Source organism: Hakea prostrata, chromosome 2 (genome assembly GCF_041222555.1).
Source record: "Hakea prostrata isolate BN-2017 chromosome 2, UWA_Hpros_2, whole genome shotgun sequence".
NCBI lineage: Eukaryota > Viridiplantae > Streptophyta > Magnoliopsida > Proteales > Proteaceae > Hakea > Hakea prostrata.
Genome location: NC_142601.1, coordinates 45,405,610 through 45,427,477, shown reverse-complemented (window position 1 = coordinate 45,427,477; position 21,868 = coordinate 45,405,610). Strand labels below are relative to the sequence as shown.

The 21,868-nt window shown below is 38.0% G+C and overlaps 1 protein-coding gene across 2 annotated transcripts in view; it reads right to left on the bottom strand.

Moving 5' to 3' along the window:
* LOC149024460 (D-lactate dehydrogenase [cytochrome], mitochondrial-like) overlaps positions 1 to 21,868 on the bottom strand; it is a 103,692-nt gene that overhangs the window by 14,622 nt on the left and 67,202 nt on the right. For both annotated transcript variants that reach the window (XM_089144690.1, XM_089144691.1), the window contains exon 13: positions 10,380 to 10,489. In XM_089144690.1, the coding sequence (XP_089000816.1) occupies positions 10,380 to 10,489 (110 nt within the window). The remainder of the gene's footprint in view (positions 1 to 10,379; positions 10,490 to 21,868) is intronic.

Genomic DNA, 21,868 nt, shown 5'->3' with positions numbered 1-21,868 from the left:
ATTTGAACAGAAACTCTATACGCAGCAATGGGACGTAGGATAAACTTGCTGAATTATAGGAAGAATTTTGAATTTGTGCATTTTGAAAGAAGAATGCACATAGACACAGAACACAAACTTAGAACCATAACACTTGACAGGTTTTCACACAATGCAACCATAACACTTTTAAAGATAATGAATAAACCATAGTTGGAATTGATTGCCCAGACCAACATTTCATTGACCTTTTGATTTCATGTAGTACCTTGAGTTTTCCTTCTATTACAATTTAATTGGACAAGAAGTAATCATGGTGTGAAGGGCCAACACCTATGCATGGAGCTGATGATATTCAATATTCGGACCTACCAAGAAATCATAAAATCACAGCCTGTACTCATGCTTTTAAAGTTTGTTACATCAATCACTTTTGGCCTGAAAGTCTTCATAAAAATCTCAAGCCGCCCAGGCTTTGTAACTCAGCACAATATTGTGACAGAGTAAGTTCCTTGTGTTTCAATTCATGGACCTCCTTGTGAAGTTCCTAGACCTGGACATTATTCCTACTTGGGAGCATGTCTTGTTCAGCTTTCCAAATCTTGTCAACTCAATCAAGGAGATAAACTCAGGCAATTTGTGGTTGCATGGAATTAATGAGAATCCATTTAAAGAATACTCACTTTCCCTCTTATCAAGGGGTGTATCTATAAAGTTAGGATTTGTTACATCTTCAGTAAGGTATCTGTAAAATTCAGAAAAGAGATTGAAATGCAACATGAATGTGATCAGTGATCACATCAATAAATCTGTGCCATCCAATTTGACAAGGCACACTGAGAAAGAAATAATTTCCCCAATGAGAGACATCAATTTTTGTAGATACAAAAGAGATCTCAAGCATCCTTGTTTTAATAGAGGATGTGGCATCTAATCAATAATCACAAGAGTTTTTTTTTTTCAGGGCGCCCACTTAAGTTGGGCTGAAACTCTTAACTGCCCACTTAAGTAGGAAATATTTCAGATTGCCCACTTTATGCTTTTTGAAAAATTACAAGTTTCTCACAGTTGCTTTTCTGTTAACTTTGAAAATGAAAAGACCATTTTGCCTATGGGGTAAAGAGAAATATACGCTTTTTATTTTATTCAACCTCACTTAATTTTTTCTAATTTACAAACAAACTCCCTGGGTTGTTTTCACTTCTTAGTGTACAAGTCAATGAATTGTCAAAAGACCAGTGAACACCACTATGCCATCATAAACCCTAGTTGCGATACCAATAGAAACCATTGTAATCAAACACCTATCAAAAACCAATAAATTTCAAGATGCAGACAACAATCAAAAAGGAAAATCGTCACTATCTTACCTGGATTGATAAGAAGAAATGACACAATAGAAGAAGAGAGAGCAGTGGCAGAGAGAATAAAACGATGCTACTAAAACAAGATATGATGCCAAAATGTGGATCGAATCAGGGAAAACAAGGGTTATGTAAGAGCATGACATAGGGAATTCCTGCTCTTGTTCACTCTGTACGGGGAGAAATTGTTTCCAAATCAAAGAAATCAACTACAGGTAGCAGCAAAAAAAAAAAAAAAAAAACTTATATTTCTCTTCACCCCGCAGGCAAAATGGTCATTTCATTTTTAAAGTTAATAGAAAAGTAACTGTGGGTAACTTGTAATTTTTCAAAAGCATAAAGTGGGCAATCTAAAAGATTTCTCACTTAAGTGGGCAGTTAAGAGTTTCAGCCAACTTAAGTGGGTGCCCTGAAAAAAACTCTAATCACAAAGTATCTAGGAATCTCCAAAAGTTAAACAAGCAAGGATTGGCTTTATAAATTGATGCAGCTTTGGAAGAAAAGCAAGGATTGGCCCTAAAAGTCACCAACAAACAAACACAGATTGCCCTTGGGGTACTAGCATAAGGGAGTATTAACGTCAATCAGTGAACTGAGAGATCAAAGATTACAGCTTAGTAATTAAAATCAATTGAGATACTATGTTTATCCTCTAAATTCTCATGTCTCCTTGACCATCTTGAAAACAGGATTCAGGGTTGGAAGTCTAAGCTACTGTTCTATGATACAACCCCATGCAGAGGGGAAAAGGGGGGGGGGGGGGGAGAAGAAGCCCCCAAAATAGAAACAAAATACACACGTAATGCATGTGTCAGCTTGCTTGATCCACTATTAAAGAGCTCATTGAGACAAAGAAAGGTAAAAGCAGATCTCAGTGGGTTAAAAAGAAGTCAGCAATGTTAGCGGAGATGGAGGCTTTCCTCTTATTACCTTGTGGTAGCTCTAGAAGAGGAGAGAGAGGTGTGGGGTAACTGGAGAGTGGAGAGGAAGGTAGTCAGTGGTTGTAGATGGTAGAAGGCCCAGACAGTCGACGCATGTGTGGTGGTGGTCGTTGCAGTAACAGGGAAGAGGCAGGAGACAGAGAGATAGATCCTGCTTCGGTACCATGTTCAACATTGGAGAAAAAACATATGATTGTCTAATGTGACACAGTTCCTCTTTATATATAATACAGTGGAGAACATTCTAGAATGGATACAAGACCAAATCACCTCCGTAACACAGGAAGACAATACCCTTGTACCTATTTAAAACAACGTCTAAGTAAACGGAACTGTCAAAATGGGGATCACACAACTCCTACTTACAGAATTTTAGCTAAACATTAAAGAAAAATGTCATTTAATAAGAGTTTAAGAAGGACCAGGTATGTTATCCATGAAATCCCACCTAAACCTGCCCCAGCTACAAGAATCCCATCCATTAGTTTGATAACAATTTGATTCCTCTGAACCTTAGGTAATAGGGCTATTTCATAATTTCGAACCCAGGAATAGTTCTCTCATTTTTTTTTATCAAGGCTAACTCATAAGAATGCTTAGTCTAGGCTGAACCAAATATGGACACCAGTACTGCAAATAACGAAATGGAGACATCCAGCTATTTGGAGAAGGCTCTGCAGCACAATTCACCATTTAGACATTTTTTCAATGAAAAACCCATTTCATGGATCAGCGATGTAATTCATGAAATCACAGCTGAAACCTGCCCTAGCTACAAGAACCCCATTCATTAGTTTGATAACTGATTTCTCTGAACCATAGGTAATAGGGCTATTTTGTAATTTCGAACCCAGGAGTAGTTCTCTCATTTTTTATTGACTCATTAAGAATGTTTAGACTAGTCTGAAGCAAATACAGATACCAGTACTGCTAATAGTGAAATGGAGACATCCAGCTATTTGGAGAAGGCTCGACAGCACGATTCACCATTTAGACATTTTTTCAATGAAAAGCCCATTTGCATGGATCAGCGATGTAATTCATGAAATCACACCTGAAACCTGCCCTAGCAACAAAAACCCCATCCATTAGCTCGATAACAATTTCATTTCTCTGAACCTTAGGTAATAGGGCTATTTTGTAATTTCGAAGCCAGGAATAGTTCTATCATTTTTTTATCGAGGTTAAATCTTAAGAATGTTTAGAGTCTTTAGACTAGTTTGAACCAAATATAAATACCAGTACTGCTAATAAATGCAGACATCCAGCTATTTGAAGAAGGCTCTGCAGCATGGTTCACCATTTTGACATTTTTTTCCCCAATGAAAAGCCCCTTTGCATGGATCAATGATGTCACTCATGAAATCACACCTGAAACCTGCCCTAGCCACACAAATCCCATCCAGTAGTTCAACAACAATTTGATTTCTCTGAACCCTAGCTAAAAGGGCTAATTTTGTAATTTCAAAACCAGGAATAGTTCCCTCGTTTTCTTTATCGAGGTTAGGTGTTAACAATGTTTAGACTAGTTTGACACTTTGACCAAATATGCATACCAGTACTTGTTTGAGTTCTACTAGGAGTTAAACTCTATTAAAGTTTTTCTTCATGTAGTTTCTTGTTACCCAAGTAAGGGTATTTATGTAATAGTGTTCTTTCCACTTTATTATAAATGGAGGGCTTGAGATCACATTGATCAATTTAAGCCATTCGACCATAGTCGTGTTTCTCAACATGGTAGCCTAAGTTCAATTAGAAAAACAAGAGAGAAAACAACAGGGGTCTTGATCCCTCTCTCTCTCACTCTCCCCCATTCCAGCCCTTAAGGACTCATCGAAGACCTAAAACCACCATTGCCTGCACCTATACCCATTCCAGCTGTTAATGACTCACCTCCAACTCATCACTGCACCTGCAATCCATCGTTTTGCCTCGCAGACCACCTACAACTCACCTGCAACCCTCTCGCGACCCCTTGCAACTCATCAATTTGCCAACCAGAACAACACCACCATCATTCTCTTGGTTCCGCAACTGTTGTCAAAAACCAGAGCACCTTTTTTCAGCCATCGTCCCTTTGTTTTTTGAATTGACTACATAAACAACCTCTTACAACCATTGAACCATTGAATCAGACGAACCATTGAACCAAAATCATGGACCAAACTAGACTAGGGGTCTAATTGTAATTTCGTATATATGCAGGGGTCTCTTTCTTGAGAATTCAAAGATTTCCAAGGGCCTATACCCAAGTATCAATATTCCTAGGGGTCTAACTATAATTATCCATATTTTAAGGGGTTCAATTGCAATTTTGCATATATACAGGGGTCTATTTTTGATTTCTCACGTCTCTTTTGAAAAGAAAAAAAATTAATGGTGTCACTTATACTATGGACCCTATAACTCCCTAGATTTGTTTGGGTGATCCAACTATTCCATTTTGCGATGTTTCCCTTGTTTTGAAAGGGTAAAGCCTGAAGAATTGCAGATAACTTTTTTGGCATAACAACCACCGATGGTACTATTGCCTCCACTGGCTCTGAACATTACCCCACTCTTCATCCTCTTTTGATAAGGTTTGATGGAACAAATAATTTGATCTGGTCTCAATCGGCCTACTTAACTATTGTCAGAAGAGGACTTGTTGGACGCATTATGGGCGTCACTAGCAAACCTACCACCACAAGTGTTTCACAAGATAAATGGATCTCGAATGACTCTCTTATTATGTCATTCCTTTTGAATTCCATGAATACAAATATTGTCCATGGATACCTATTACTTGATATTTTAGCCGCCTCAAATCTAGAAGGCTACTACTAAAACATATGGATAGTTGGGGAATGATGTATAGGTTTATGAGCTACGGAAGAAGCTTCATGAGACTACCCAAAAGGATTGACTATGGCCTAATATTATGCTGAGTTGCGATCTCTTTGGCAGAAATTGGATCATTATGGGGCTATCACCCCACTAATTTGGATGATATGGCTACTTATAGGAAGCTTGTTAATAAGATTTGGGTATATGATTTCTTGGCAGATTTGAATGTGGAATATGATCAGATCAAAGTGCGAGTATCAGTCATTCTCCCTTTCTTACACTAGAACAATCTTATGCCCTTGTTCAGTGTGAGGAAAGTCGTCGATTAGCCATGCGTCATGCACTTATTGTGGAGAAATCAGCCTTACAGTCTATTAGCACTAAATCTTATTTGGCTAAGGAGATTGTCAAGTGACTGTCACAAACCATATCATACCAAGGCCAATTGTTGGAAGCTCCATGGGAAACTTGCTAATTTTGAGTAGAAAAGGGCACAAAGAAGGGGAAAACCGAAGGCTAATCTCTTTCAGATGGTTCCACAACACCCTCTGCAGATGTTGGTTTCTCACAGGAGTTAGCTACTTTGCGACGTATTCTGCAGTCTTTTACTGTCGGTACAACCTCTACCACCACTACCCATACCAACTCCTACCTTACTACTTTAGCGAAAACTTTTACAAGCTCCCATGTTTCTTCAGTTTTGACTCTTTGGATCATATGACAGGTTTATCCTCCTTTTTCTTACATTATTCTCCAACTTTTGGAAAAGATAAAGTTCGAATTGCTGATGGCTCCTATTCTTCCATTGCTGGAAAAGGGACCATTCAGCATTCTCTATCACTTTCTTTTTCTAAAGTTTTACATATTCCCTCTTTCTCTACTAACTTGCTCTCTATCAGTAGTCTTACACATGACTTGAATTGTAAAGTGACTTTTTTCCCATCTCACTGTGTCTTCCAGGATCTGGTAACGAGGAAGGAGATTGGACGTGGTAAACTAGACAATGGACTTTATCTGCTCTAGCCAATTGGAGGATCTACTTCTGCTTTAACTGCATCTTTTAATCATGTCCTTTCGGTAATATCAAACCTTCGTCAGTGGCACCGTAGGCTTGGTCACCCCTCTCTCAGGAACTCTTAAGAAAGTATTTCCCGATTTAGTTTCTTCTTGTAACAAGGATGAATTTTTTTTTGTGAAGCCTGCATTTTAGCAAAGCAGACTCGTTTACTTATTTACCTTCTCTTCATAATAGAAAATCTATTCTTTTTGTGCTAATTCATACAGATGTGTGGGCCCCCTGTTGACGTGTGTCTATTACTGGCCATAGGTACTTTGTTACTTTTATTGATTGTCACTCTCGTTCTACATTGATTTATCTTTTAAAACAAAATAAGGAAGTTTTTTTTTTTTTATGTTTTCGTGTTTTTTAGAATATGATTAAGACTCAATTTAATGCCACTGTGAGGATCCTTTGCTGTGACAATGGCACAGAGTATATTGATGGTGAATTTCAGAGATATCTCTCTGACACTAGCATAATACACCAAACCAGTTGTGTTGCTACGGCTGCCCAAAATGGGGTTGTCGAAAGGAAGAATCGACATCTTTTAGAGATAGTTTGTTCAATTATGATTGCTATGAATGTCCCTGACCAATATTGGAGTGATGTTATACTCACTGCCTCTTACCTTATGAATAGGATGCCCAGTAGGATACTTGGTTTTAAATGTCCTAATAAGATTCTCCAGGGAGCCTCTTCTTTTGTTATTCTCCTAAAGATTTTTGGATGTGTGTGTTATGCCAGAATCACAGCCCACCAAAGTAAGCTGGCTCCCTGCGGCCTACACTGCATATTTCTACAATATTCTGCTACTCAGAAAGGGTATAAATGTTATCATCCTCCTTCCAGAAAAACCATTGTCTCCATGGATGTCATTTTTAATAAGTCTTGCCCTTACTATACACCTCTCCAGAGGGAGAGTGCTAGAGGAGAGGTGTCCTTTCAAACTCTAGACCTTCCTATTACACACAAAGACTCCCACACACCACCACAACACAACTTAAGAGTTCAAGAAGAGTTCCTAGACCAAGGGAAGATTTCGGCCAATATACCTGAGGACTCTAATTCTCTCCCTTCGTTTTCTGAACCATGTGAAGAACTTGGTCAGGGGGAGACCACTCCTATGAGGCACACTAATGAAGTCTTTCAAAACAAAATTGACCAAAATAAGGAGGTGTAGACTTATCAGAGGCAGAATTATAATTAGCGAAAGTAGGTGGAGAAAGGTGAGATGTCACCACTTTAGTCTCCTGCTTCAAAATCAGATTCTACTGTTCTCCCCCTGAGGTATCTTCTTCTGATTTTCCTATGCTATTAGAAATGGAGTCAGATCTTGTACTCAACATCCCATAACTAAATATGTTTTTTATGACTCTCTGTCTAACTCTTACCGTGCTTTTATATCATCTCTATCATCTATATTTGTGCCTAAAAGTTGGCAGGAAGTCTATGCTGATAAGAGATGAAGGGTAACTATGGTAGAGGAAATGTAGGCAATGAAGAAAAATGATACTTACGAGTTGGTTACACTTCCTCTAGGTAAAAAACCTGTGGGTTGCAACTGGGTGTTTGTGGTTAAACAGAAGATGGATGGATCAATCAAAAGGTTGAAGGTTAGACTAGCTGCAAAGGGGTTTACCCAGACTTATGGAATTGATTATCAGGAGACTTTTGCCCCTATTACAAAACTAAACACTATCAGAGTTTTGTTGTCTGTAGCTGTGAACAAAGATTGGAACTTGTACCAAGTAGACGTAAAAAATGCCTTCTTATATGGGGAGTTAGAGGAAGAAGTCTATCTGGAAATCCCACATGGTTTATCTGATGACAATACTGCAATGAAAGTTTATCGATTGAAGAGGTCAATTTATGGGTTAAAATGGTCTCCTAGATGTTGCTTTGGACTTCTTCTGAAGGCAATGACTTTTATTGGGTACAAGAAAAGCATTATTGATCATACACTGTTTATCAAGAAGTCAGGTACTAATATCACACTTCTCACTGTTTATGTGGACGACATTGTCATCACAGGGAAATGATGGTGAGAAAATTCAAAGGTTAAAGGACTTTCTTGGCAGAGAGTTTAAGATTAAAGATCTAGGGAAGTTACAGTACTTCTTAGGGATAGAGGTGGCTCGATCAAAGAAGGGTATATACCTATCCCAAAGAAAGTATGTTATAGATTTATTAACAGAAGTGGGAATGTTAGGGTGTAAAGCAGTTAATATCCTTATTGAAGCTAGAGCTAAACTTAAGGAAAAAGAGGGAGAACTAATGGACAAAGGAAGATACCAAAGGCTTGTAGGGAAGTTTATTTACGTGTCCCACACCAGGCTAGTTCATGCATGATCCATATTTAGCTCAATGAAGGCTGTTACCAGAATACCGCAGTATTTGAAGGGAATTAATGGAAAATGAATACTTTTTTCACCCACTAATAATCTAAGAGTAGAAGCATACACTAATGCAGACTGAGCTGGATCCTCTTGACACGAAGTCAATTTCAGGTTATAGTACCTTTGTTGGAGGTAATCTAGTTACTTGGAGAAGTAAGAAATAAAATGTGGTAGCTTTATCCAATACTGAAGCTGAATATAGAGCTATGGTTGTGGAGTTTGTGGAGTTTGTGAATTACTATGGTTGAAAAGCTTGCTAAAAGATATTAGAGTCCAAGTTCCAAACCATATGATGCTATATTGTGACAAAAAGGCTACAATTAGAATTGCTAATAATTTTGTGCAACATAATCGAACTAAACACATTGAAATTGACAAGTTTTTTGTCAAAGAAAAGTTGTAACAAGAGCTCATTTGCATGCCTTTTGTGAGGTCTGGATACCAAGTGACATATATTTTTACTAAGGGTTTGAAGGAAGGAGATTTCCTTCCTATTATAGGCAAGTTGGGCATGACTAACATCTATGCCTCAACTTGAAGGGGAGTGTTGATTGAGTTCTACTAGGAGTTCAACTATATTAGAGTTTTTGTTCATGTAATTTTCTATTTCTTGTTACCTAAGTAAGGGTATTTATGTAATAGTGTTCTTTCCACTTTATTATAAATAGAGGGCTTGAGATCACACTGATCAATTTAAGCCATTCTACCATAGTCATGGACAAGACATCCAGCTATATGGACAAGACTCTGAAGCACGGTTCACCATTTAGTCATATTTTCACTGAAAAGCCCATTTGCTACTGAACTTCTGTGTGGGTTGCAATTTTTTATGTGAAATTTTGATGACTAAAGGAAAACTAGATGTCATCAAGAGAGTTAAATATAGTATCCTCTCCATTTCTTCTGGGAACTGTCAGCTTCTTATGCCATTTCTATCCAATTTTCTAAGCATATATTCTTGCCATAGAATCTGAAAAAAAAAACAGGCAGGCCTTGATTTTTCAGCCAGGGCCAAAGCAAAAACTCCTAAATCTACAAAACCACATTGGAATCCTAGTTTACACTAGTTGCTCCTTGTGTTTAAATCATCCTCATGTTCAGCAATTTCCTTCTTGCCAAATTTCACCTTTTACCATATTCTGACTCTTTTAAATCCTGATGCTCAGTTGTAAGTATAGACATAGTCTACCTAATCAACCGGAGCTTACGTCCCTTCACTTTGGTTTCAATCACGCTTCCTTCTTCCCTAGTTTCCCTGTAGAACCCTGACCTAAACTTCCTCAAAAGATTCCCTGTCCTACTTTGCAGGACTATAAGATAACCACAACTCACACACCAAAGCAGCATCAAATTCTTCTCATCAAAGCCACACTAGAAGGCCCATGCACAACTGCAAAGAAATGATTACACCAATAAACTATCCTAAATCAGAGCATATTAGATTTTAACAATTGACAGAGGGTTAAAGAATCTAAACTGAAGATTGAGGAATCTAATTTAAGGCTAACACATCCAGCTCAAAAAAATCAATGCAACCCCCAAACTGCTAATCCATTATATGGACCATGAACAAATTGGTATAGAATGATTATCAATAACTTGAGATAAAATACTTCAGAGAACTCAATTTTCAACAACAATAACAAGCGATTTTTCAATTCTGTGCATGAGGATATAATAAAACCTAAATAGGTACATATACATATACTAAATGAAATTATTATTGACAAGAGGCCTGACATAGCACAAAATAATAAACAAGGATAAATATCAGTAATGAGTTGGAATGTAGAAAAATGATAAACCATCTCACCTTCCAAAGTTCTCTTTTAGATTCAGGATTCTCTGCAAAGATAAAATTGGAACCGTTGTGTTCAGAAGCAATTTTCTGAACTATTAATGCTTGCTCCAGCGAATATGCTTCTGCATTTGGTAAAGGAATCGATAAAATTATCACTGAAAGCTGACTTTTATTATTAGTATTGAAAATTATAACTAGAAACTATCTGTTAAAGGACATATGAGTTATTAAATAGTAAGCATAATCCATACATTGTCTGTAAGACTAAAATTGTAACATACAAATCAATAAGAGTGTATTGGCATGGCCGGTTCATCATAGGCCACGGGTCTAGATTAAAAGGGCCACATATAGCCTAGTCTACTAAAAATGTTCCTAATGGCCAAGCCTAGCCCACATTCTAGAAGTTCCAACAAAACAGAGAAATCTAGAAGAATCCTAGCCTTGTAAATATCTTGTATCTAGAACATTTCTAGAAGGTTCTCCACCGTTAGATGGACACGTGTACAAAACCGTTCATTGTAGACTACCTCACCTATAAGTAGGAGAAAGCCTCATTTGTACAAACCATCAATCAAATTGTAAGCAAGCAATCAAGCAAAACAAGTGATTTTCTCTCTCAAAGTTCTCTCCAAGTTATTTCCTACTCACTCAATTGGGGTTAAAGGCTGACTTAGTACGGGTCGTGTGCAAAGTGCCGGCACAGTTGGCTTAGTCGAATACTAAGGTCGTGACAATATGCTGTATACACTAGGGGAGGGACCCAGTACTGGATGTAACCATTCTTAACTCTCAAAGATTTAGATAAGTTTCTGGCGATCCAGTGCTGATCCACGCAGTGGTAATAGGACTTTATTACACTGAATGACTGAATCCAATTGACTGGGTTTTATCAGTTAGAACAAGTAAGACTGAAGTAAAGGTGAAGAACATGGAGAAAAAGATTTAGAGAAGATGTAGATTGAAGAAGGTGTAGAGGAGAAGTAAAAGATGAAAGAAATGTTAAAAGTCAGAATTGTGGGCTGGAAAGTGCGAACTCTCTGGCCTATATTCAATACTAGCATCTCAAAAAGAGAAGTACAACTACCTCTGTGGAAATAATTGAATCCTTAGGTAATCAATGTGACCCCTAAACTTCCTATTTATAATATGTGAAATATACAAAGTTACATAATTACCCTCACTAACCAACTGCATAATAATAACTTGAACCACAACTTATAATTAAACCAACCTACAAATAAACCGAACCAACCAACACTCCCCCCTCAAGTTGAGGCATAGATGTTAATCATGCCCAACTTGCTCAAAATAGGGTAGAAATTTCCTTCCTTCAGTTCTTTAGTAAAGATGTCAACTACTTGATCTCCAGATCTCACAAAAGGCATGCATATCAGCCCTTGTTCCAACTTTCCTTTGCCAAAAAATCTATCTCAATATGTTTTATACGATCATGTTGCACTAGATTATTGGCTATACTGATGGCAGCTGTTGTCACAATATAACATCATGGGACTTGTAATAGGAAACCCAATATCTTCTGATAGACCCTTCAGCCATAAAAGTTCACATACTCCTTGAACCATGGATCTATACTCGGCCACTGTACTAGACAATGACACCACATTTGCTTATTGCTTCTCCAGGTTACTAGATTGCCCCCAACAAATGTACAGTATCCTAATATTGATTTTCTGTCAGGTGAACTAGCCCAATCAGCATCTGTATAAGCTTCCACTTTCAAATTATCTAAGGGTGACAAAAGTATTTGTTGGTAGAGTTCTACTAGAAGTCCAACTCTATTAGAGTTTTTATTCATGTAAATTTCTATTTTGTATCACTCAAGTAAGGGTATTTATGTAATAGTATACTTTCCACTTGATTATAAATAGAGAGCTTGAGATCACATTGATCAATAAACCATTCTCTCAATCTGCTTACCTGACTATTGCCGGAAGAGGACTTGTTGGACATATTATGGGCACAACTATCAAACCTACTACCACAGGTGTTTCACAGGATAAATGGATCTCGAATGACTCTTTTATTATGTCATTCATTTTGAATTCCATGAATCCAAATATTGCCCGTGGATACCTATTACTTGATATTGCAGCCCAAATTTAGAAGGCTACTACTGAACATATGGACAGTTGGGGAATGATGCACAAGTTTATGAGCTACGAAAGAAGATTCATGAGACTACACAAAAGGAACTGATTGTGGCCCAATATTATGCTGAGTTGCGATCTCTTTGGCAAGAGTTGGATCTTTATGGGATTATCAACCCACTAATCCAGATGATGTGACTATTTATAGGAAGCACGTTGATAAGATTCGGGTATACGACTTCTTAGCAGGTTTGAATGTGGAGTACGATCAGATCAAAGTGCAAGTATTAAGTTGTTCTCCCTTTCCTACACTAGAACAATCTTATGCCCTTGTTTAGTGTGAAGAAAGTCGTCGATTAGCCATGCTTCATGCTCCTATTATGGAGAAATCAGCCTTACAATCTATTCGCACTAAATTTGATTCTACTAAGGAGATTGTCAAGTGTGAGAACTGTCACAAACCATATCATACCAAGGCAAATTGTTGGAAGCTCCATGGGAAGCCTGCTAATTTTGAGCAAAAAAATGCACAAAGAAGGGGAAAATTGAAAGCTAATCTTTTGGAGACAGTTTCCACAACACCCTCTACAAACATTGGTTTTTCACAGGAGGAGTTAGCTACTCTGCAAAGTATTATGCAGTCATTTACTGCCGGTATAACCTCTACCACTGCTTCCTCCACTAACCATACCAACTCCTACCTTGCTACTTCAGATAAAACCTTTATAAGCTATCATGTTTCTTCAGTTTCTGCTCCCTAGATCATCGATACAAGAGCAACAGATCATATGACAGGTTCATCCTATTTTTTCTTACATTATGCTCCAATTTTCGGAAAAGATAAAGATCAAATTGCTGATGGCTCATATTCTTCCATTGCTAGAAAAGGGGTCATTCAGCATTCTCCATCACTTTCTTTGTCTAAAGTTTTACACGTTCCCTTTTTCTCTACTAACTTGCTCTCTATCAGTAGTCTTACATGACTTGAATTGTAAAGTGATTTTTTTTCCCATCTAATTGTCTCTTCCAGGATCTAGTAACAGGGAAGGAGATTAGACGTGGTAAACTAGACAATGGACTTTATCTGTTGGAGCCAATTGGAGGATCTACTTCTGCTCTGATTGCATCGCCTAATTAGGTCCTTTCGGTCATATTAGACCTTCAGTAGTAGCACCGTAGGCTAGGCCACCCCCTCTTAGGAACTCTTAAGAAAGTATTTCCCTATTTAGTTTCTTCTTGTAAAAAGGATGAATATTTTTGTGAAACCTGCATTTTTGCAAAGCAGACTCGGTTTACTTATTTACCTTCTCATTCATAGTAGAAAAACTATTTCTTTTGGACTAATTCATACTGATGTGTGGGGCCCTTGCCGACGTGTGTCTATTACTGGCCATAAGTACTTTGTTACTTTTATTGATTGTCAATCTCGTTCTACATGGATTTATCTTTTAAAACAAAAAAAATGAGGTTTTTTAATGTTTCGTGATTTTCATATATGATTAAGACACAGTTCAATGTCACTATGAAGATCCTTTGTAATGACAATGGCACAAAGCATATTGATGGTGAATTTCAAAGATATCTCTCTAACTCTGGCATAATACACCAGACCAATTGTGTTGATATAGCTGCCCAAAATGGGGTTGCCGAAAGGAAGAATTGGCATCTTTTAGAGATAGCCCATTCCCTTATGATTGCTATGAATATCCCTAACTAATACTGGAGTGATGCTGTACTCACTGCCTCTTATCTTATGAATAGGATGCTCAGTAGGATACTTGGTTTTAAATGTCCCTAATGAGCTTCTCCAGGGAACCTCTTCTTTTATTATCCCCCCAAAGGTTTTTGGATGTGTCTGTTATGCCAGAATCACAGCCTAACAATGTAAGCTGGCTCCCCGTGGCCTACGATGCATTTTTCTAGGGTATTTTGCTACTCAGAAAAGGTACAAATGTTATCATCCTCCTTCCAAGAAAACCATTGTCTCCATGGATGTCATTTTTAATGAGTCTTGTCCTTACTATACTCCTCTCCAGGGGGAGAATCCTAAAGGAGAGATGCTCTTTTCAACTCTAGAGCTTTCTATCACACCACTACAACACAACTTAGTATTTCAAGAAGTATTTCCTGACCCAAGGGAGACTTCAGCCAGTAAACCTGTGGACTCTAATTCTCCCTTTCTGTTTTCTGAACCATGTGAAGAACCTGGTCAGAGGGAGACCACTCCTGTAAGGGACACTATTGAGGTCTTTCTAAACAAGATGACCAAAATAAGGAGGTACAAACTTATAAAAGGAATAATTACAACTGGCTAAAGTATGTGGAGAATGGTGACATGTTACCACTTCAGTCTCCTGCTCCAGAATCAAATTCTACTGTTCCCCTTGAGGAATCTTCTTCTAATCTTCCTATTGCTATTAGAAAAGGAGTCCGATCTTGTACTCAGCATCCCATAGCTAAATATGTCTCTTATGACTCTTTATCTGACTCTTACGGTGCCTTTATATCCTCTTTATCATCTATATATGTTCCTAAAAGTTGGCAGGAAGCCTATGCTAATAATAGATGGAAGGCAGCTATGGTAGAGGAAATGCAAGCAATGAAGAAAAATGATACTTGGGAGCTGGTTACACTTCCTCCAAGAAAAAAACCAGTGGGATGCAAATGGGTGTTTGTGATTAAACAAAATATGGATGGATCAGTCAACAAATTGAAGGCTAGACTAGTCGGAAAGGGGTTTACCCAGACCTATGGAATTGATTATCAAATGACTTTTGCCCCTGTTGCGAAACTGAATACTGGTCGAGTTTTGTTGTCTATAGCTGTAAACAAAAACTGTAACTTGCACCAACTAGACGTAAAGAATGCCTTCTTACATGGGAAGTTAGAGGAAGAGGTCTATATGAAAATCCCACATGGTTTCTCTAATGACAATACCGCAGGGAAAGTTTGTCGGTTGAAGAGGTCAATTTATGGGACAAAACAGTTTCATAGATGCTGGTTTAGACGCCTCCTGAAGGCAATGACTTCTATTGGGTACAAGAAAAGTAATGCTAATCATACATTATTTGTCAAGAAGTCAGGTACTAACATCACACTTCTTATTGTTTATGTGGACGATATTGTCATCACAGGGAATGATGGTGAAGAAATTCAAAGATTGAAGAACTTTTTTGGTAGAGAGTTTGAGATTAAAGATCTAAGGAAGTTACAGTACTTCTTAAGGATTGAGGTGGCTTGATCAAAGAAGGGTATATTCCTATCCCAAATAAAATATGTCTTAGACTTATTATCAGAAGTTAGAGCTAAACTTAAAGAAAAAGAGGGAGAATTAGTGGACAAAGGAAGATACCAAAGGCTAGTAAGGAAGCTTATTTACTTGTCCCACACCAGGCCAGAAATTGCTTATGCCGTGGGGATAGTGAGTCAATTCATGCATGATCCATATTTATCTCATATGAAGGTTGTTACCAGAATACTACAATATTTGAAGGGAAATCTTGGAAAATGAATACTTTTGTCACCCACTAATAATCTAAGACTAAAAGCATACACTGATGCTGACTGGGCGGGATGTCAAGACAGAAAGTCAATTTCAGGTTACTGTACCTTTGTTGGAGGTAATCTAGTTACTTGGAGAAGTAAGAAACAAAATGTGGTAGCTTTATCTAGTACCGAAGCTAAATATAGAGCTATGGTTCCTGGAGTTTGTGAGCTATTATGGTTGAAAGGCTTGCTACAAGATATTGGAGTCCAAGTTCCAAACCCTATGATGCTATATTGTGACAACAAGGCTGCTATTAGTATTGCTAATAATCTTGTACAACATGATTGAACTAAGCAAATTGAAATTGATAGGTTTTTGTCAAAAGAAAGCTAGAACAAGGACTTATCTGCATGCCTTTTCTGAGGTCTGGAGACCAAGTGGCAGAAGTTTTCACTAAGGGTTTGAAAGGAGACTTCCTTCCTATTGTAGGCAAGTTGGCATGACTAATATCTATGCCTCAACTTGAGGGGGAGTGTTAGTACAGTTCTAGTAGAAGTCCAACTCTATTAGAGTTTTTATTCATGTAAATTTCTATTTCTTGTTATCCAAGTAAGGGTATTTATGTAATAGTGTACTTTCCACTTAATTATAAATAGAGAACTTGAGATCACATTGATCAATAAGCTATTCTACTACGATCGATTTTCTCAACAGTATTCCCTTTCCTGGTGTGGATTTCAAATACTGAAGTATTCTAATAACAACATTCATGAGTCAAGTATGGGTCATGCATAAACTGGCTCACAAGGCTTACTGAGAAAGCAATGTCTAGTCTGGTGTGAGACAAATAAATTAGTTTTCCAACCAACCTATAATATCTCCATTTATTTATTGGTAATCCCTCTTTCTCTTTAAGCTTAAGCCTGCTTCAATTGGGGTATCCATGGCTTTACATCCCAACATTCCCACTTCCGAAAGTAAGTCTAGGATATACTTGCGTTGGGACAAATAGATGCCTTTTTCTAATCTAGCGATCTCAATTCCTAGGAAATACTTGAGTTTCCCTAGATCTTTAACCTCAAATTGCTTGCTGTGAAAGTTCTTCAGCTTTTGTATTTCTGCCCCATCATTTCCAGTGATGACAATGTCAACTATATAGACTATAAGAAGCGTGGTGTGAGTTCCTGACCTTTTCACAAAGAGAGTATGATCAGCATCACTTTGTTTGTAACCTATCAATGTCACAGCTTTTTGGAGGTGTCCAAACCAACACCGAGGAGATTGCTTCAACCCATAAATTGACCGCATCAACCGACAAACCTTCCCTTTTGTTTTGTTGTCAGAGAATCCATGTGGGATTTCCATGTAGACCTCTTCTTTCAATTCTCCATGCAAAAATGCATTCTTTACAAATCTAATTGATGTAAATCCCAATCTTGATTCACAGCTACGATAACAAGACCCCGAACTGTATTCAATTTTGCAACAGGTGCAAAGGTCTCTTGATAATCAATTCCATAAGTCTGAGTGAACCCTTTTGCAACCAATATAGCCTTCAATCGGTTGACTGAACCATCCATGTTCTGTTTTACCACGAACACCCACTTACTACCTACCGATTATTTCCCTGGAGGAAGAGTAACCAACTCCCAAGTACCATTCTTCTTCATAGCTTGCATTTCCTCTACCATTGCTGCCTTCCAATTTTTATTAGCATAGGCTTCTACCAAGTCTTTGGAACAGATGCAGTAGATAAAGAAGACATGAAAGCTTGGTAGGAGTCAGACAAAGAATCATAAAAAATGTATTTAGCTATAGGATGCTGAGTACACGATTTGATTCCTTTTCTAACAACAATAGGGAGGTCAAAAGAAGATACTTCAGGGATACTTACAGGACCTGATTCTGGTTTAGGAGATTGGAGTGGTAACATGTTAACCTTCTCTACCTGCTGTTGCCGATTGGTTTTCTTCCTTTGCTAGGTTTGCACATCCTTGCTTTGGTCAATTTGCCTTTGAAAGACCTCAATAGTGTGCCTTACAAGGGTGGTCTCCCCCTGGACAAGACCCTCACAAGGTTCAAATGGGGAAAGGGAAGGTGTCTACATGTATGCTGGCTGAATGCTCCCCTTGTTCAGGAATCTCTTCCTGAACCTCTAACTGGGGCTGAATTAGGTTTGGTAGGTCTCTATATGTGACAGGAACATCCAAAGTGGGAAAAAACACATATGCTCTTGGAGTCTCCCCCTGGAGAGGTGTATAATAAGGAGTAAACTCATTAAAGATGACATCCATGGACTCTATTGTCTTCCTCGAAGGAAGATGGTAACATTTATAACCCTTTTGAGTAGCAGAATGCCCCAAAAAAATTCAATGGAGGCCATGAGGTTCCAACTTACTATTGTGGGTCGAAGTTCTGGCATAACACACACAACCAAATATCATTGGAGGAACTATAAAGGAAGATGTCCCTTGAAGGACATCACTGGGGCATTTGAAGTCCAAGATTCTACTAGGCATCCTATTCATGAGGTATGATGCAGTGAGAACTGCGTCACTCCAATATTGGTCAGGGACATTCATGGCAATTAGAAGAGAACGAGCAATCTCTAAAAGATGCCTATTCTTCCGTTCGGCCACTCCATTTTGGTCCGCAGTAGCAACACAAATAGTTTGATGTATTATGCCAGAATCCAAGAGGTATCTCTGAAATTCTTTTTCACCATACTCGATTCCATGGTCACTGCGAAGGACCTTCACAGTGGCATTGAATTGAGTTTTAACCATATTAAGAAAATCTTGAAATCATCGGAAAACGTCATTTTTTTATTTTAAAAGATAAATCCATGTGGAGTGAGAATGACAATCAATAAAAGTAACAAAAAAAAACGATGGCCAATAATAGATATACAACGACAAGGCCCCCACACATCACTATGAATTAACATAAAAGGAAAAGAACTTATATTATTATTATAGGCAAATAATTGGAACAAATCTGTTTAGCAAAAACACACACTTCACAAAAAAATTCCCTATGACAAGATGAGACTAAATCGGGGAAAAGTTTTCTCAAAGTTCCTATAGGGGGATGGCCTAGCCTACGATGCCACCAGTGGAGAGCTGACAAATTGACCTGATGAGGAGTAGCAAGCATAGCAGAAGAAGAGGCTCCATTCGATTCCAACAAGTAGAGGCCATTGTCTAGTTTACCACATCCAATCTCCTTCCTCGTTACGAGATCCTGAAAGACACAATAGGAGGGGAAAAAATGCTACCGTACAATTCAAGTCATTGGTAAGACTACTAATGGAAAGAAGGTTAATAGAAAAAGATGGAACGTGTAAAACTGAGGACAAATAATGGGATGGTGAATGTTGTATGGTTCCCTTTCCAGCAATGGGAGAGTAAGAACCATCAGCTATACAGACATTATCTTTCCTTGAGACAGGTAAATAATTCAAGAAAAGAGAAGCAGAACCTATCATATGGTCTTTCGCTCCATTATCAATCATCCATGGAGCAGAAACTGAAGAAGCATGGAAGCCGTTAAATACGGTACCTGAAGTAGCAAGGTAGGAATTCAAATATGCAGTTGACGAGGCATTGGAAGGGGTAGTGGCAGCGGCAACGGTAGATGACTGTAGAATGCGCTTTAGAGCAAGCAACTCTTCTTGGGAAAAACCAATATCTGAAGTAGGTGCGGTAGAAACAGTTTCTGAATAATGAGCCTTGGGTTTACCCTTCTTTTGAGCCCTTTTTTGTTCAAAATCTGTAGGTTTCCCATGTAATTTTCAGCATGTGGCTTTGGTATGATAGGGCTTGTGGCAATGCTCACACTTAACCATATCTTTGACTAATTCTATGCGGGACACCATACTCACACTTTGAAGAGCAGATTTTTCCACTATCGGATTATGTAACATGATGACGACTCTCCTCACATTGAACAAGTGCATAGGATTGTTCCAATGTAGGAAAGGGAGAGCGACCAAACCTATACTCGAATCTGATCATACTCCACATTTAAGCCAGCCAAAAAATCATACACTCGAATTTTGTCAACATATTTCCTATAGGCAACCAAATCATCAGGATTAGTCGGTTGGTAGTCACCATAATGGTCTAACTCTTACCAGAGAGAGCGTAATTCAGCATAGTACTAGGCAACTGTCAGCTCTTTCTGTGTGGTCTCATAAAGTTTCTTTCGTAGCTCACAGATCTACGCATCATTCCCTAGTTGTTACTTGTCCATAAGTCTCTTTAGCAGCCTTCCAAATCTAGGTTGTTGTATCCAACAATAAATATCCCCTAGCTAGATTTGGATGCATGGAATTCAAGAGAAATGACATGATAAGAGAGTCGTGTGAAATCCACTTATCAAGAAGAATGCCAGCAGTCAAAGGTTTGGTTGTAGTGCCCATAATATGACCGACTAGATCTCTTCCAGTAATAGTCAAATAGGCAGAACTAGACCAAATCAAGTAATTGGTTCCATCGAACCTAACAGCGAGTGATGGAAGGTTGGGATGATTTTCATGACTTGTTGGAACTGCAGAAACATCCAGTGTAGTCATATCTTCAGTTCACTCACCAAGAAGACCACCAAAAACAATTTTGATCAAGTCTGCTGAAAATTCTGATCAAACCATTTGAAGAATGCTGATCAAACCTTCTAAAAATTCTGAGCAAACCCGAGGGAAGGGTGGATCAAATCTGCTGGAGAAAAATCTGATAAAACCTGCTGTTCTGCAGGCTGCAAACTGGTTCTGAAATATCCCAGGAATGTGTAAGAAATATTTATCTGAGCAGGGGTATTTTTCAGATTCAATGTTGCAGTAATTTTCTGATCGATACTGCATAAAACCTGCTGTTAGAAGAATCTGAAACATCATAGGAGGTGTAAAATTCCAAAAAATAAAAAATAAAAATTCTGCATTGCAGTAGAGAAGAGAATGGCAGAAACAAAGGAGAAAGGAGAGGACGAAGAAGCTGTTAATGGCAGAAACACTGCCAAAAAGAGAGCAGAGGCGGAAGAAGAAAGAAGAAGAAAAAAATCAAGAAAGAGATAGGTGGAAGGAAAAAAAGAAAAACGAAGAAAAAAATTGAGTTTTTTCTTGGTGTTGTGGAACACAAGAGGAAGAAGAAACAAAGGAGAAGGAGAGGAGAAAATGCTGGCTATGGCAAAAACAAAAAGAAATAGAAAGTCGAGGCGGAAGAAAGAAGAGAAAAGAAAAGAAAATCGAGGAAGAAAGAGGTGGAAGAAAGAAAGAAGGGGAAAAAAAAACCTTGGTTTTTCAATTCTAATTTAACTTGGCTCTGATGCCATGCGGAAATAATTGAATCCTTAAGTAATCAATGTGACCCCTAAGCTTTCTATTTATAATAATGTGAAATATACAAAGTTACATAATTACCCTCACTAACCAACTGAATAATAATAACTTGAACCACAACTTATAATTAAACCCAAGGAAGAAATTTTGATTGATATGAACATTTCGACCTTGGAAAATGTCAAAATTTCGACAAACTGGATACTTTTCCTGATTCTTGAAAACTCAATTTCGAGCCTCAAATGCACTCAAATTGATTTGGATTTTTGCATACTAGCTATTTCAAGCATAATAAACACTATAAAACTACTAGTTTACTAAAAAACTAATTAAAATGTAACATCCAACATTCCAAGTATATAGTACATGAATCAGAGAAGAAGCGGGAATGTTATTACTTACAAGTCTATTCTATTCAAGCCTCAAGGTCTCCCTCTTCCGTCTGCACCCCATACAAATGACAATATAACTCCCATGATGTTTGCCCCGCCCCATAAGTTTTGGATATAGTTAAGAATTGCATCTCTGTATGTGGCCTCATCCACATGTATAAGATTTCCTAACGGTG